The 12,756-nt window shown below is 40.1% G+C and overlaps 1 protein-coding gene across 2 annotated transcripts in view; it reads right to left on the bottom strand.

The window, feature by feature from the left end:
• CD99 (CD99 molecule (Xg blood group)) overlaps positions 1-7,754 on the bottom strand; it is a 28,007-nt gene extending 20,253 nt beyond the window's left edge. For both annotated transcript variants that reach the window (XM_083854429.1, XM_083854430.1), the window contains exon 1: positions 7,629-7,754. In XM_083854429.1, coding sequence (XP_083710555.1) covers positions 7,629-7,689 — 61 coding nt within the window. In that variant the 5' untranslated portion in view covers positions 7,690-7,754. The remainder of the gene's footprint in view (positions 1-7,628) is intronic.
• Positions 7,755-12,756: the final 5,002 nt, after the last annotated feature.

The following is a 12,756-nucleotide window of genomic DNA, read 5'->3' as shown; positions in this document are numbered from 1 at the left end:
CCTTACATGCATTTCTACAGCTCAGTACCCTGCCCAGCCTAGTGCAGAGAAAGGAAGAAGTGTTTTCAGGGCAATTGTGTGATGTCTGGGGCATGACTTCAAGAGCTGTGCGCTTTTTCTGCTCATCTCAAATCAGTAAAACACTTTATACAGCAATAAAGTGTGTAAGATTATAGATTAAAGACAACAAACTCCACAACAAACAGTCAAGAAACATCAGCATTTTGTTTGGTCTGCACCCTCACGCTCTGTATCTCTGGTCGCCTCTTGGATTGGGGCAGGGAGGAATGGAAGAAAGAGTAATCCTGGTGTGGTGGGGGGCTCAGAGGAAAAACAAAAAATGTGGCAGCAAGGTTCAGGGTCCAAAAGATTACAACAATCTGCACTAGATGAAACATGGTAAAGTTTTAGCACAAGAAATGAGGAAGTACTAAGAACTCAAAATTTGTGATCTGGCAGACATTACACAGGGTAATGACTGGCACAGACATTGGTCCCAAAACCTCAACTGTTGGACTGATAAATAATCCTCACTCTGATTAAGGAAAAAAAGGTTAAATTATAATTTATGTTGAACAAATTAATGGAACTTGGATTTTCATTTATTATTCTTTTCTTTCTTTAAAATAAAATTTATTTGAAATATACACTTGCAATGCATACAGAGCCAGATCAATACTGTTATTTTTTTAGCACTACACTGAAGATTCACAGTAAGCAGAACTCCTACGTCTGCTGACACTTATGACAATTTCACAGCTTGTTTCTTTTACCTTCTTCACCACAATTCTTACCAATTCAATACAGTTTGTATACTAATAGTAAAGTTCAAACAAAATCTGTAACCTAACCAGAAATATTAACTGAACAGTAAAATTGACTTTGTTTTTCCAGACTCTTCATATTCACTGTGGCTTGTTCACTTGTGGCTAAAAAGACTCTTCAGGCTTTTCAATCTGTGTACTTGAAACAAGCTATGACCTCTCGTGCTAAAAGAAAGAGGAAGACTTTGGGTTTTATGATGAGGGTTTCCTGTGGAGAAAGTGTGGGCTGAGGAAACCAGACTCAGTACAGTGTTCACAACTATTTGAGTCATAGGACTTGACACCAATACATGGCAAGCCAGAAACATGATATAAGTTTTGTTTCTTATTTAAAAGAAGGTTAAGAGGTTTTCCTTTTTACTTCCTATCCTTCAGTACTTGAGGAAAAAAGCAAGTCTTCCCTTTTGTATGTTCTTAGTAGTTTCAGTGTGTTCATGAGCCCAGAAAAACAGCTGGAATGCATTCACAGCGGAACTGTAGGCATTTCCAGTTCAACTGCATCTTGTAAAAGTACTGCTGTTATATTTAGACAAAACCTTTAACAAGAATTCTCCTTGTCCACTCTTAGGATTATTTTCATCATCTTCACATGATTCTGCATCAACCCCTAAAACCAAATTAGATTTTCTATTCCAGTGTTAACCACTTGCAGGCTCCCATTACACATGCCAGATTGCAGTTTGCACTATAAATTTACTCATTTATCAGGAATTTAATAATTTCATAGAACACCACGGGAAAGCAATGGGAATGGATACAGGACAGGTAAGAATTGCAAGCTGAAGGAGCTGTGCCAGGATATAGGACTGCCAATGGAGCCAGTGACAAAGACACAATGGCAACACCCAAGGGACAGGAGTAAAAACAACAGTGACAGGGAGGGGGAAGGAGAGAGAGAGGGAGAAATCCGGATGCAGAGGAGTTGTCAGCTCACTAGTGCCACAAGCTTTAGAATCACAAGTCTTGCCTGAAATTTGGGGAAAAAGGTCCACATCTTTGCTTAGTATACAAAGAAAAGAGCTGACCTTCACAGAAGGCCAAATTAGAAAAAAGGAAAGCTGAAAGTTTGTGTGAGAACAGTGGAGAAAAATATTGTAAATCAGATTCCGAACTTGCTGCCTAAGACAAGCAGTGACAGCTCTGAGGTTAAGAAGAGATGTCTCAATAACCATTTGCAACATTTGGGAAGGAAGAGAGCAGAGAACAGATGGTGAAGTAACTACTGAATTTGGGATCCAATTGCAAGATGTCCAGCATCCAGGATGGAATGAGAAACACAGAGTAGGCAGGAAGGCATTTCTGGGGTTGAAGAGAAAAAATACAAATGGGTATGGATAGCTGGAGGTGAGGGAAGAATTAGTAGATAGAAATATATTGATATAAAACGTAGAAAAAGACAGCTTTATCTAAAAGCTTTCTGCATAGGCTTCTCCAAGCCCCTCCCCCAAAGCTAATCCTGAAAATTTCTAAGTTTAACAAGGACTTGTGTGACTCTAGAGCTGCCTGGTTTGTCCAACAATAGCGTCAGCTCTAATAAACACTAATATATATATATATATATATATATATACGTATATATATAATGAGTATACTATCCAACACATTCGTCTCACTTTTTATTCACCACATCTCACTTCTAATACTGCTACTATCACCACTGGTTCCTTTCCTCTTCACATAGGTTACTCTTCTCCAAATCACAGGGAACAAAAAAAAAGTGTAAAAAAGTAAAATATAAGTCTAAATACTCTAACTGCACTTTTTCCAGAACCAGAATGTTTAGAGTGCTATATTTTTGTGTTAGTTATAAAAATAGTAATGCTACCAATATCACTTGGATTTGCTCTCCTGGAAATATCAGAGTTTAAGAATTTCCCACTTTATGTTATCCTCAGAATATTAGATGTCTTCACAAACAGAAAATACACAAGCAACATTTTTTTGTGGTTAAGCAAAAAAGCATGCAAAGACAGTTTTATAATTAAGATCAGATTTTTTACCAATTAAATTGATGGGTATTTAATCAAAAAGAACTTCTATTTCATGGAAAGATTAACTTGTATACTGAGTTTAACTTTTAACTGATGAAAGAACAACTACTATCCTAAAAACAAAGTTCGATTTTACCACAATTAAAACTCTTGGGCTCAGAATGAAATAAGCTTTGTGGATACTTTACTCACATCAAGAAATGGATACCATTTCCTGCAAAAAAAATTGGAAGCAAGAAGAGATCCAATGGGCGTTTTACAGGATGCAAGCTATGAGAAATGTAGAGCAGAATTAAGATCTGCATTTAACAAACCATTGTCCCAGTCAAGAGGCCTTCCTTTTACAAGTACTGTTAAGGAATGCCATTTTTTAATGTCTATAGCATGTGGACACTTCCCAAGTGACTGAAATGTGCTCAGATTAAACTAAATGCATTTGTTATGCAGCCAATGATATTGTGTGATCAGACCTGACTTAAAATGTAAATGTTTTCTTTCAAAATTATCTTTTTCCCAAAACACATTTGAGTTACTCCTGTATTTGACATATCAACTATATATTTTAAAGGAAGTGTTCTACATTTAAAAAACCTGTTCAGTATTTAGAAAAAGTATTTTAAACAGGACTTACACCACAAAGAAGTGGACTTTGTTTCTGGACTTTCACAGCATGTAGGGAGTGGGACATGGAAAAGCAAAGAGGAGCAGAGGGAGATCAGCACGAAGCATGAAGGAGCAGCAGAAAGACACCATTAAGCTCATCACAACCTTCTTGCTCTGCATGTCACCCCAGCAAAGGAGCAGAAGATGGACTGAGCACAACCTGCAGTGAAAACCAGGGAAGCTGTTATAGAGAGGGTAGGGCTGTTTGGGCTTAAAATTAAAGTAGGGAAGAGGGAGGGAAATAGATCGATTTTTTTTCTCTCAATTCTCAAACCCATGATTAGAAGTTTGTGTTAACTGACAGTAAGCTCATTTAAGTTCCATGAGTTGAGACTGTTTTCCTCATAACTTTCTCTCAAAACATTTTTACTAGACTCCAAAGAGCAGGTTCCTGTGCCAGAGCATGCAAAAGCAGTTTGCAGAAGGCTAGAAGAAAGTAGAATGCTCCTGTCAAAATAATCTTAACCAATGACTACTATTATTGCTGCATTTTCTAACACAGCTGACACCTGATGAAATTCAAGGTGATTGCAGTGAGAAGTTCAAGACAGCAAGAGTTAAAGCAGACAAGAGTCTCAAGCACAGGCGACCCAATCACGAGCCAGAGTAACATCAGGAAAATATTGAAATTGGTCTTGGCTAAATGGCAGTAGGCTGAGTCACACTTAACTCTTGCCAAGTTAAATTGCTGTAACTAACAGTTACAGCTTAGGGATGGCTTAAGGGTTGTTGCAGTGACATCATTTTGATGTAACAGTGCAGTGGCCATTTTATATAACACCACATAAAAATTATTAGCCCTTTCACATTAGAGAAAATAGAAAGATGGAGAAACAAGTGTTGCATTTTTAAGTTCATGCTGCCATGCACGCAGTCTAGCACTGCTGCTGAAATTGCTCAAATGAAAACTCTCTGGTGGTTTGTTGGCTTATTATTGGTTTTGTTGGGGTTTTTAAAATCAGATTTAAAAGGCAAACAACTTCAGAGCCCACAAAGCAGAACTCAGTCTCCAGGAGTCCCTGCAGCACTTCCCTGTCCCAGCTGAAAGCTCCATCTATTGGATTATAGACAGGATCGTTTCACCATCTTTCATCCAGCTAATCATCTCTCTCAACACTGAGTTGCCACACCAAGAAGCCAGGAGCACAAGTGTTTCCTTCCCTTGCTCAGGGCCCTCTAATTACAGAAGGGATCTCCACCTGCACTTCACCCCAGGCTACTGATCTTAACACATGGGTACCTCATCTTACAGACTGTATTTTGCTCACCTCCCAGCGTCCTTCTGGCATCTGTGTTTCAATCAACAAGCTGTATCCAATTCTTGCAACAGATACTTAAACCTTATATCTCTGTCCAAACTCCAGGTCCTCAGTAAGCAGACATCTTTTCCTGCCTTGAACTTTCTACGGTAGCTAAGGGGGACTTTTGAGCCTTGTGTCTGAATGTAGCAGTTTTTTGCTGCTCATCATGCACAGAATCACAGAGAATCATTGAGGTTCGTTTAGACCTCTAAAATAAAGTCCATGGATGGAGTATCATGCCGGTGTTTTGGGGGTTTTTTTTGTGTGTTTTTTTTTGTTTGTTTTTTTGTTTGTTTGTTTGTGTTTTTTTTTTTTTTTTTTTTTTTTTTTTGGTTGTGGTTGTTGGTTTGAGGGTTTTTTGGGTTCTTTTGTTTTCGGGTTTTTTTTGTTTCGTTTTCGTTGGGGTTTTTTTTGTTGGTTTGATTTGTAATCTGCTATAGTCTTCTACACATTGTACAGAAGTCGTGCTGCCTAATTTGTTTTTTCATTGTTTTTTGAAAACAACACACCTCAAACTAGACACTGGGCTAACTGACGATGTTGCAGGCATAAGATGGCTGAGTTGGTCTCACACCTCACAGCCAGCCACAGCAGGAAGCCTCCTGCCCTTTCCTCCCCTGTACCTACCTCATTTCCACTCTCCCATGCTGTGCCCTGCCACTCCCTTGTGCTGGCAGGAACACCCATCAAACACTCCGCAGAGCACACTCAATGCAGATTAGTCATCTGCTGATTTATCAAGCTGAATCATCTCAGTGCAGGCCTCGATGGGCACAAGACCAAAAAAAAAGAGGAAAGAAACAGAGATCCTGCTCCTCAGCAGGGGCACGCTGTCAGGCTGCCTATAGAAACTGGTGATATAAAAACTCACATTCAACCTTCCTATGGATACAGCCCCAGCAGTATCTCAGTTTCAGCTTTTCCAGACTGGCAGAGTTCACACTTGGCACATGAGATAACACTTAAATAGCAGCTTTGAGGTTAAAACTGTGAGCTCTTTCTCTAAGTAAGCTCAAGTAACACAGTTCACCCTTGCTCAATAATAGATTCAAATCCTTGTTGATATTTTGGATATTGATTTAACACTGACTTTCCTGTGCCTAAAATGGGTGATCCCATAGGAAGTTATCAGTCCAGAGCAGATTCTTCTGCTTGAATCATGAAAGCAGGCAGTCCCAGTGAAACCACCCAACTCCACACTGTTGCATGACAGCTGAACTGCTGATAAAGCAAGACCCTTAACTTTCTATAGCAGTAAATTCAGACTACAGACAGCCCAGCCCACCAACAGTGAAATTAAGTTTTTCAAAAGCATATAATTCATGTTTTGCTTTTGTCATTTAAGATTGCATGAGCACAAATCTGAAATTCCCCTCGAGGACCCCACCCTCTCCAGGCTGACATTCTCAGCAGTTCTCAAATTCTTACACGTTTTGTTTAAGGAACAAATCCAAACTAACTGTAACCTATCTACTCCGTTTGCATTATTGGCATTAACCAGTACTCATATAAATTACCTAGCTTTCTAAAAGCAAACAGTTGAAAATGTAGTATCATTTTCCTCAGAACTTAAAATAAAACCCCTAGAGGCAGCTGTTGTGCACCTTCTTTTCAGAAAAGAACACTCCAGACATCTCCTCTCATCTCCACACTTCTTGGCAAAAAAAAATTTAGGAAGACTGTTTGTTACTTCCACATATTAAGAGCATCACAGGAAAGATCTTGCTGTCCACAACCAGGAGGACTGTTTGCAGAAGTAGCAGAGGGAGTTTTCCACACAAGTAGTAAGATGATAAATGTAAGCAGCCTGAGTCATTTAACAGTTTTAAAGGTGGTTTATGTAAAATAAACCTTCTTTTCCAAGAGTTCTGCTTTTCTACAACCTGCAAATCAAGACCACGACAGGGCCACAGTAGAACTGAATTCAAGCAGCCTTGCTGTCAAACTGCTTATCTGGCCTCACGTGTGCACTATCTCTGCAGCTTCCAGTCAACGTTAGGATCGTGTGTTTTTCCTTCTCTTTTACAGTGAAGAGGTAAATATTTAAGATATGAGGTGTTGTTTTTATGAAGTACCTGAAACAGAATACCTAGGCATAGCAGCAAGTATGCTTATTAACACAGTAAAAGAAGAAAGCAATGTCTTAAAAACAAGTCATAAATGGGAAATGACAGTTTGGACTGTATATTCCAGTCCAGCAGTCCTCCCCTTGGAAAAAAAAACCCTCCATATTGGGGACTTTGCTGCTTTCTCCACACCCGAATGTTTCTTTTTACCAAATACCAATGTGCAATTACATACAGACTTTTTGATCACGTTTCGGGAAAATCGTCCCTGATACACACTGAAGCAACAAGCAGCTTTTCAGAAAACACACCAGAGCGCTTCACCCTGCGGTTTTGCCAGGACTATTTTTTAAAGGCAGCAGACTTTCTGGTGAGTAACTATCGATGCCCTGGGATTGCCGGAACTCCGCTTTCTTTCCTAAAATGGAAGTTACGCTCCAGCCGAGCTCCCCAGGACGTGAAACCCCCTTGGAATGTCCTTGGAGGACCCCCCTGCAGCCCCGGGCCCTGCTGGGGCGAGAACCACGCACTGACCGCAGAGGATAAACCAGCCGGCCCCAGGGCGGGAGGCGGGATGAAAGCTCAGAAATACTTTCCCAGCAAGTTAAATGAGAAGAAAGAAGAAGGGAAAAATAAGGGCTGGAGGGAGAGAGCTGTGTTTCCCCGGTCTGGGCAGACGGACAAACAAGGCAGGCAGGGCCAGCCTGGCTCCCCCCGGACCGCCCGCACCCCAGACCCCCCCGCCGGGGCCCAGGGCACCGCTTCCCTCCCTCCCCTCCGCACCTCTGACGGAGATCAGCCCGGAGAGGAGCACCGGCAAGAGAAGGAGCCTCCACCGCTGCATGGCTGCCCGCACCACGAGCTCACAGACAGACAGACAGACACCACCCGCCGACCGACAGCCGCTCCGGGTGCCGCCGCAGCTGCTGCACGGGCGGCACCGCCCCAAGCGCTCCGGGACACCGCCCCAAGAGCCCCGGGGCCGGGACACCGCCCCAGCGCCCCGGGCCCCGCCTGCCCCTCCCGCCAGCTGCGGGCCGGGGTGGCTCCGGGACTCGGGTATCTCCGGGGCTCGGCTGTGGGGCGGGTTGGCGCCGGGCCGAGGTGAAGGAGCGGGACTCGGCTGTGCCGCTCAGCACCGACCGCTGCCCTGCAGCCTTCCCGCCAACCCAACCGGGCCCCCAAAAGAGTCTCTGAGGTTAAACTCTGCTCCCGGCTTTTAACAGCAGAGATGAATGCTCAGCTGCTGAACTATCGCCGCCCTCTCTTGAACCAGGCACTCCCTTACATTGCTTTTCCTCAGGAAAAGTTACCCAACGTTAAACACACCAGGACGCCTAATCACTGCCCGTGGCTGGCTTGCGTTTTCTTCGGTAGGAGGAAAATAGTTTTGAGTTTTGTATTTGACACTTGCACTGAGCTGTGTTGGGGGGCATGTGTGAAAAACACACTACCCCCAAATCCTGGTTCTTCCATTCCCAGGTATGCACTGATTACTGGCTGGATGATAAACAGCACAGTGACATGCACAGAGGGATTTAGAAGGCGGCTGGTGATGTGCAGCTGACTTGGATTCAGTAGTCATAGGCCTATAACTTCCTCAGAGTGGTCCATACCTGTTATTTAGCATTTGTAGCACCTTGCCAGCTGGAAAAGTGGAATGTCAAATTATTGCCACCGGTTCTGAAATTGATATGTTTTTTTTTTTTTTTCTTTTTTTTTCTTTTTTTTTTTTTTTTTTTTTTTTTTTTTGGACAGTGCCTAATCAAGTTATTTTTAGACTTACTCTAAGGCATTAAAGAGTTTATGTTTAATGGTATTAATAAAAACACTTCAAATTGTACTGTGTTTTAAATTAAGTATAAGCTTTTTCATTAAAATATCTGAGTTTTTCAGGAGTAGTATTGAAGTCAACATTACACAGTGGTTAGCAGCTCCCATTTTTGCCAGACTCCAAGCCTAGAAGATTGAATGTGTGCACATGCATTGTGTAATCCATCGGTATGGATCTTGCCATTAATGCTATGTGCACATACACAGGAAATTATTAATGTTGCTCAAAGGATGTCCTTCAACAGAGTGTTTATGGTTGTTGTTAGGACTCACCTAAGAAGTTGGTCTCTTGCCAAAAAGAACATGAATTGCTACTCCTTAGACTACTGCACACTTCTTTAATCACATCATACCAAAACATTCCTCTCACCCAAGACCTGCAGAGCTAACAGAGAAAACCTAGTTATGTCACTGATAGCACCATGTCAGAACAAGGCCCTGTAGCTTCCTGTTCCCAGAATTACTCTTCATCAAAGCTGCCTTCTTCAGGTGAAGTAAAAGCAACTTCCTGTTATAACAGACATGAAATAACTGCACTTTGTACTAGGGCTTGTGTTTTCCACATGGTTCAATCCTTGAAGCAAGGGCACAACTAGCTGGCACTAGCTGCTTTGTGGCTGATAAATTTTCCAAATGTATAAATATATGGTAAATTTTTTTTCAATCTTACTAATCTTATGATCTTAAAATTTCAGTGATATTTTGTGAAAATGAGGTTCCTGATTTGTTGTTACCAACTCTTCTATGTGTGGGCTTGATTAGAAAAAAAGTCAAGGCTTTGTGGTTTCATATGTAAAGCCAGCTCATCTGTGAAAAATCAAAATCATTTAGTAATGAGGCTGCTTTTCCTATTGTATGAGTAATACTTGTAATCTGAGAGCCACTTCTTCGAGTAGCACCTATCTTCGTCTTGCCCAGCCTGCAATGGTTGTCCTAGCAGGTCTTTTACTCTCCGTATACTGTCCATAGCCTCTTCCAGGAAGTCTGTGCAGACAGCGTGGGCATTTTTTCTGATCTGGAGATGCTGTGGTAGGAGAAAAAGTTGCCATATGGGTTATTTCTAAAGAGCATGAACTTTAAAAGACATGTGTTGTCTGTGGTTTGACCTGAAGAAAAACATGGCTTTATAGAGCATCACAATGAAGGCTGGAAATTATTAACCCAGTTGAAACTGTTCAAACTTGAGTAAAATCTGTGGTGTGTACAGCTGAAGAGCTGTCTCTGAGCTATGAAGGTAAATGATCTTCTCAGTTTCCCCAATTCCTCTTCTGAAGTAAGATCCTTATAGCTCTTTTACTGCCTTACCCTATTTTTTTCCCTTTTACCTATGAATTTTCAACCTTGCCAGAAACATGATAGTTCTCCAGATGTCCAAAGAAGCAAAGACAAATAGATTTTATTTGCTAAAAAACAGATCTTCATGGTACAGTTAAAACCTTATTGCTCTGTCCCCCAGGGACACCCTTTGTAATCAGAGGGCCACAGCCATTGTCTGTGCATGATGAAGCAGATGGCCAAAGACAGCACAAAGGAAAAAAGAAAGGAGATGAGCAGGATTGGAAAACTATGCTTTGAATCACACTTGTGTTCAATTACTGCTGTAAAATTGGTATAAGCACGAAAACAAACCTTAGAAATTACGTTGCCTTTTTTTGCTTTTACAAATCACCAGGATCTGGCAATACTCTGTAACGACTATATTTCAGGTGCAATGTTTTTGAGGCTAAGAACACACATCCAAGGAGTGTGTTTGGGTGTGTTAATGCTGTGGCTCCATCTAACAGCACGTATTAGCAGAGTATTTGCCGTAAGTTTTCTTGTGGCATAAGTCTCATGGTTTTTACTCATTCAGAAATCAAATTGAAGGGCGGGGTTTCATTTCTGGTTTCTGTCATGGCATCTACTGAAGTATGAGCTCTGATCTTTAGGTTTTTTCTCTCTGTGAGGATATAAATGTTTACATTTGTATGAACTTTTAACTTAAAGTCAAACATGTAACACCTTATTTTCTCTGAGTGTTTTTATCCTAAGCTGTGAGAAGGGGCTAGTTCCACCAGCAAAGTTTCCTGTAATATTTTATCAGCAAGTGAGGTTTTAGGGCCACAAACAATCTGATATGGTATAGTCAGTCGACACATAATGATTTTTTTTAAAGGATTAAGTAAAAAGAACTTGTTAAAAACATAGTTAAGCCCTCTTTGATATTTAGTCACAAATTATAAAAACTGTATCTGTTTTGTTTGGTTAGGTTTTGATTTTATTTATTTAGTTAGTTAGTTAGTTAGTTATTTTTAAGTGACAGTAGTGTTCCCAATTCTAATAAGCAAGAGTCCAAGGAGGCTCCACAATCTCTGCTGGCTCCCTCTTGGATGCTATTTTCTGATGCTCTCTGCCTTGCAGGACAGGAGAGACATTAAGATACTGCAGCCTAAATGTTTCTTTCCAAGGAGGCAAACTAGATTCCTCTAAAACCAGCTGCTTGACAACAAATAGTGCTTCAGAAAGGAGTTTCTGCAGGTGACTCTGAACAACTTCTGCAAATTACCTGATCTTTGCCCCTGAACTTTTCCTGCAGTAAGTGTCCTCTTTCTGCTGGTACCTCTTGCTCCCTCCAGTAGCAGCAATAATTGCAGTGTGCTTACATGACTTTCAGCACTGACGTTCATACTTTGGCACCAAGGTCTATGGCAACTGAGAGCCTATCTCCTTTAAAGCTCAGCCCATTTCTCCCACTATAAATACCAGCTAGGTATTATTTCCTTTTCAGATTCACCCCACATATTTTTGTACTTTTTTTTGTTGGTTTTTATCTTTCAGCAACTATCCAAATAGCTTTCTATGTCTGAAGTGTATTACACCTTTTTTTCATAACAGTTCTTAAAACAAAATATTATTTTTGAGATCATTTTTCTGCATACCGATCTTCATTTGAAGGGACATTAGGCAAAAATGTTGTTTATAAAGTAACTATTATTTTATGACATGGATGTATCAAAGATTAATTCCGTAAGAGAAAATGCAATTTATTGATTAATGAAATAATTTATGTCTCTTAAAATGATTTTCATAGTAATATTGTATTTTATCTGAAACAGAGAGATATTGGTTTTTTTGCACCCCTTTAAGAAAAAATCCTCTATCAACAATCCTTAATATGTTTTATCTTTAACTTCTATTTTGTTAGACTATATTATCTTCACTTCCTCTAATAATGTTTCAATATTATGGTGATTGTATGAACTTGTCTTTGTATTTAACTGCTGACATTGAGGTTTCACAGTTCACTATATATCTTCTGACACCTGTTTCTTCTATCTCTTCATTTTACCATGAAACTTTGTTTTGAGTATTTTGAGTCATTTTGATGTAATGTAAATATTTGACTTACTGAAAAGAAAATCTGGAATACCTTTCCCCTCTTTTTGGCAAAGTGACATTCTTAGTAATGCAATGTTTGCTGCTTTTGAAAAACCTCTGATGTTCAATTTTTTCTTTCTTTTTGTTTCAAGAACCAAACAATTAATTTTTAAGATGATAACTTTATTCTGATTTTGTATGTTATTTCTCCTGATACTAAATTCTGCTTGTCTCTGCTCTTCAGAGAGAAAGGAAAGAGAAATCTGGCTGAAGCAGTTCTTAAACAGGTAAGTGCCACATTCAGTTTATACTGTTTGATTGAGCTGCATCCTTCCAAGTCTAAGTGAGTGTGATTTTGGCACTCTTGACATATATTAGAGTTTTTTTTTTTTTATTCTATAAAACAGGAGCAAGTGAGTACATGTTTTAGCTGTTCAAGTACTGCTGCCATTTGCTGTATTATCTAAATATTTCCTATTTAAGGCTTTTGTTCCCATTTGCATTTTCTCCTCAAAGGAAAAATAGCTCATTGTCATAAACTGTTATATTCACAAGAAGTAAAACAGAATTGGAATGCCTTCATATTCAGTAACAGAGCAGTGTTTGTGGTATTCCCAGTACTGACATTGTCTAGACAGTAAAAAAAGGGAGAAGGTACCTTTATTCTTCAAAATCTTCCTTTCAAGCTCAAGTCTGTGTGTCCCATTGTTTCAGAATCAAG

Source organism: Zosterops lateralis (genome assembly GCF_965231275.1).
Source record: "Zosterops lateralis genome assembly, chromosome: 2".
NCBI classification, from domain to species: domain Eukaryota; kingdom Metazoa; phylum Chordata; class Aves; order Passeriformes; family Zosteropidae; genus Zosterops; species Zosterops lateralis.
The sequence above is the reverse complement of the archived record's forward strand: the minus strand, read 5'-3'. Positions and strand labels throughout refer to the sequence as shown.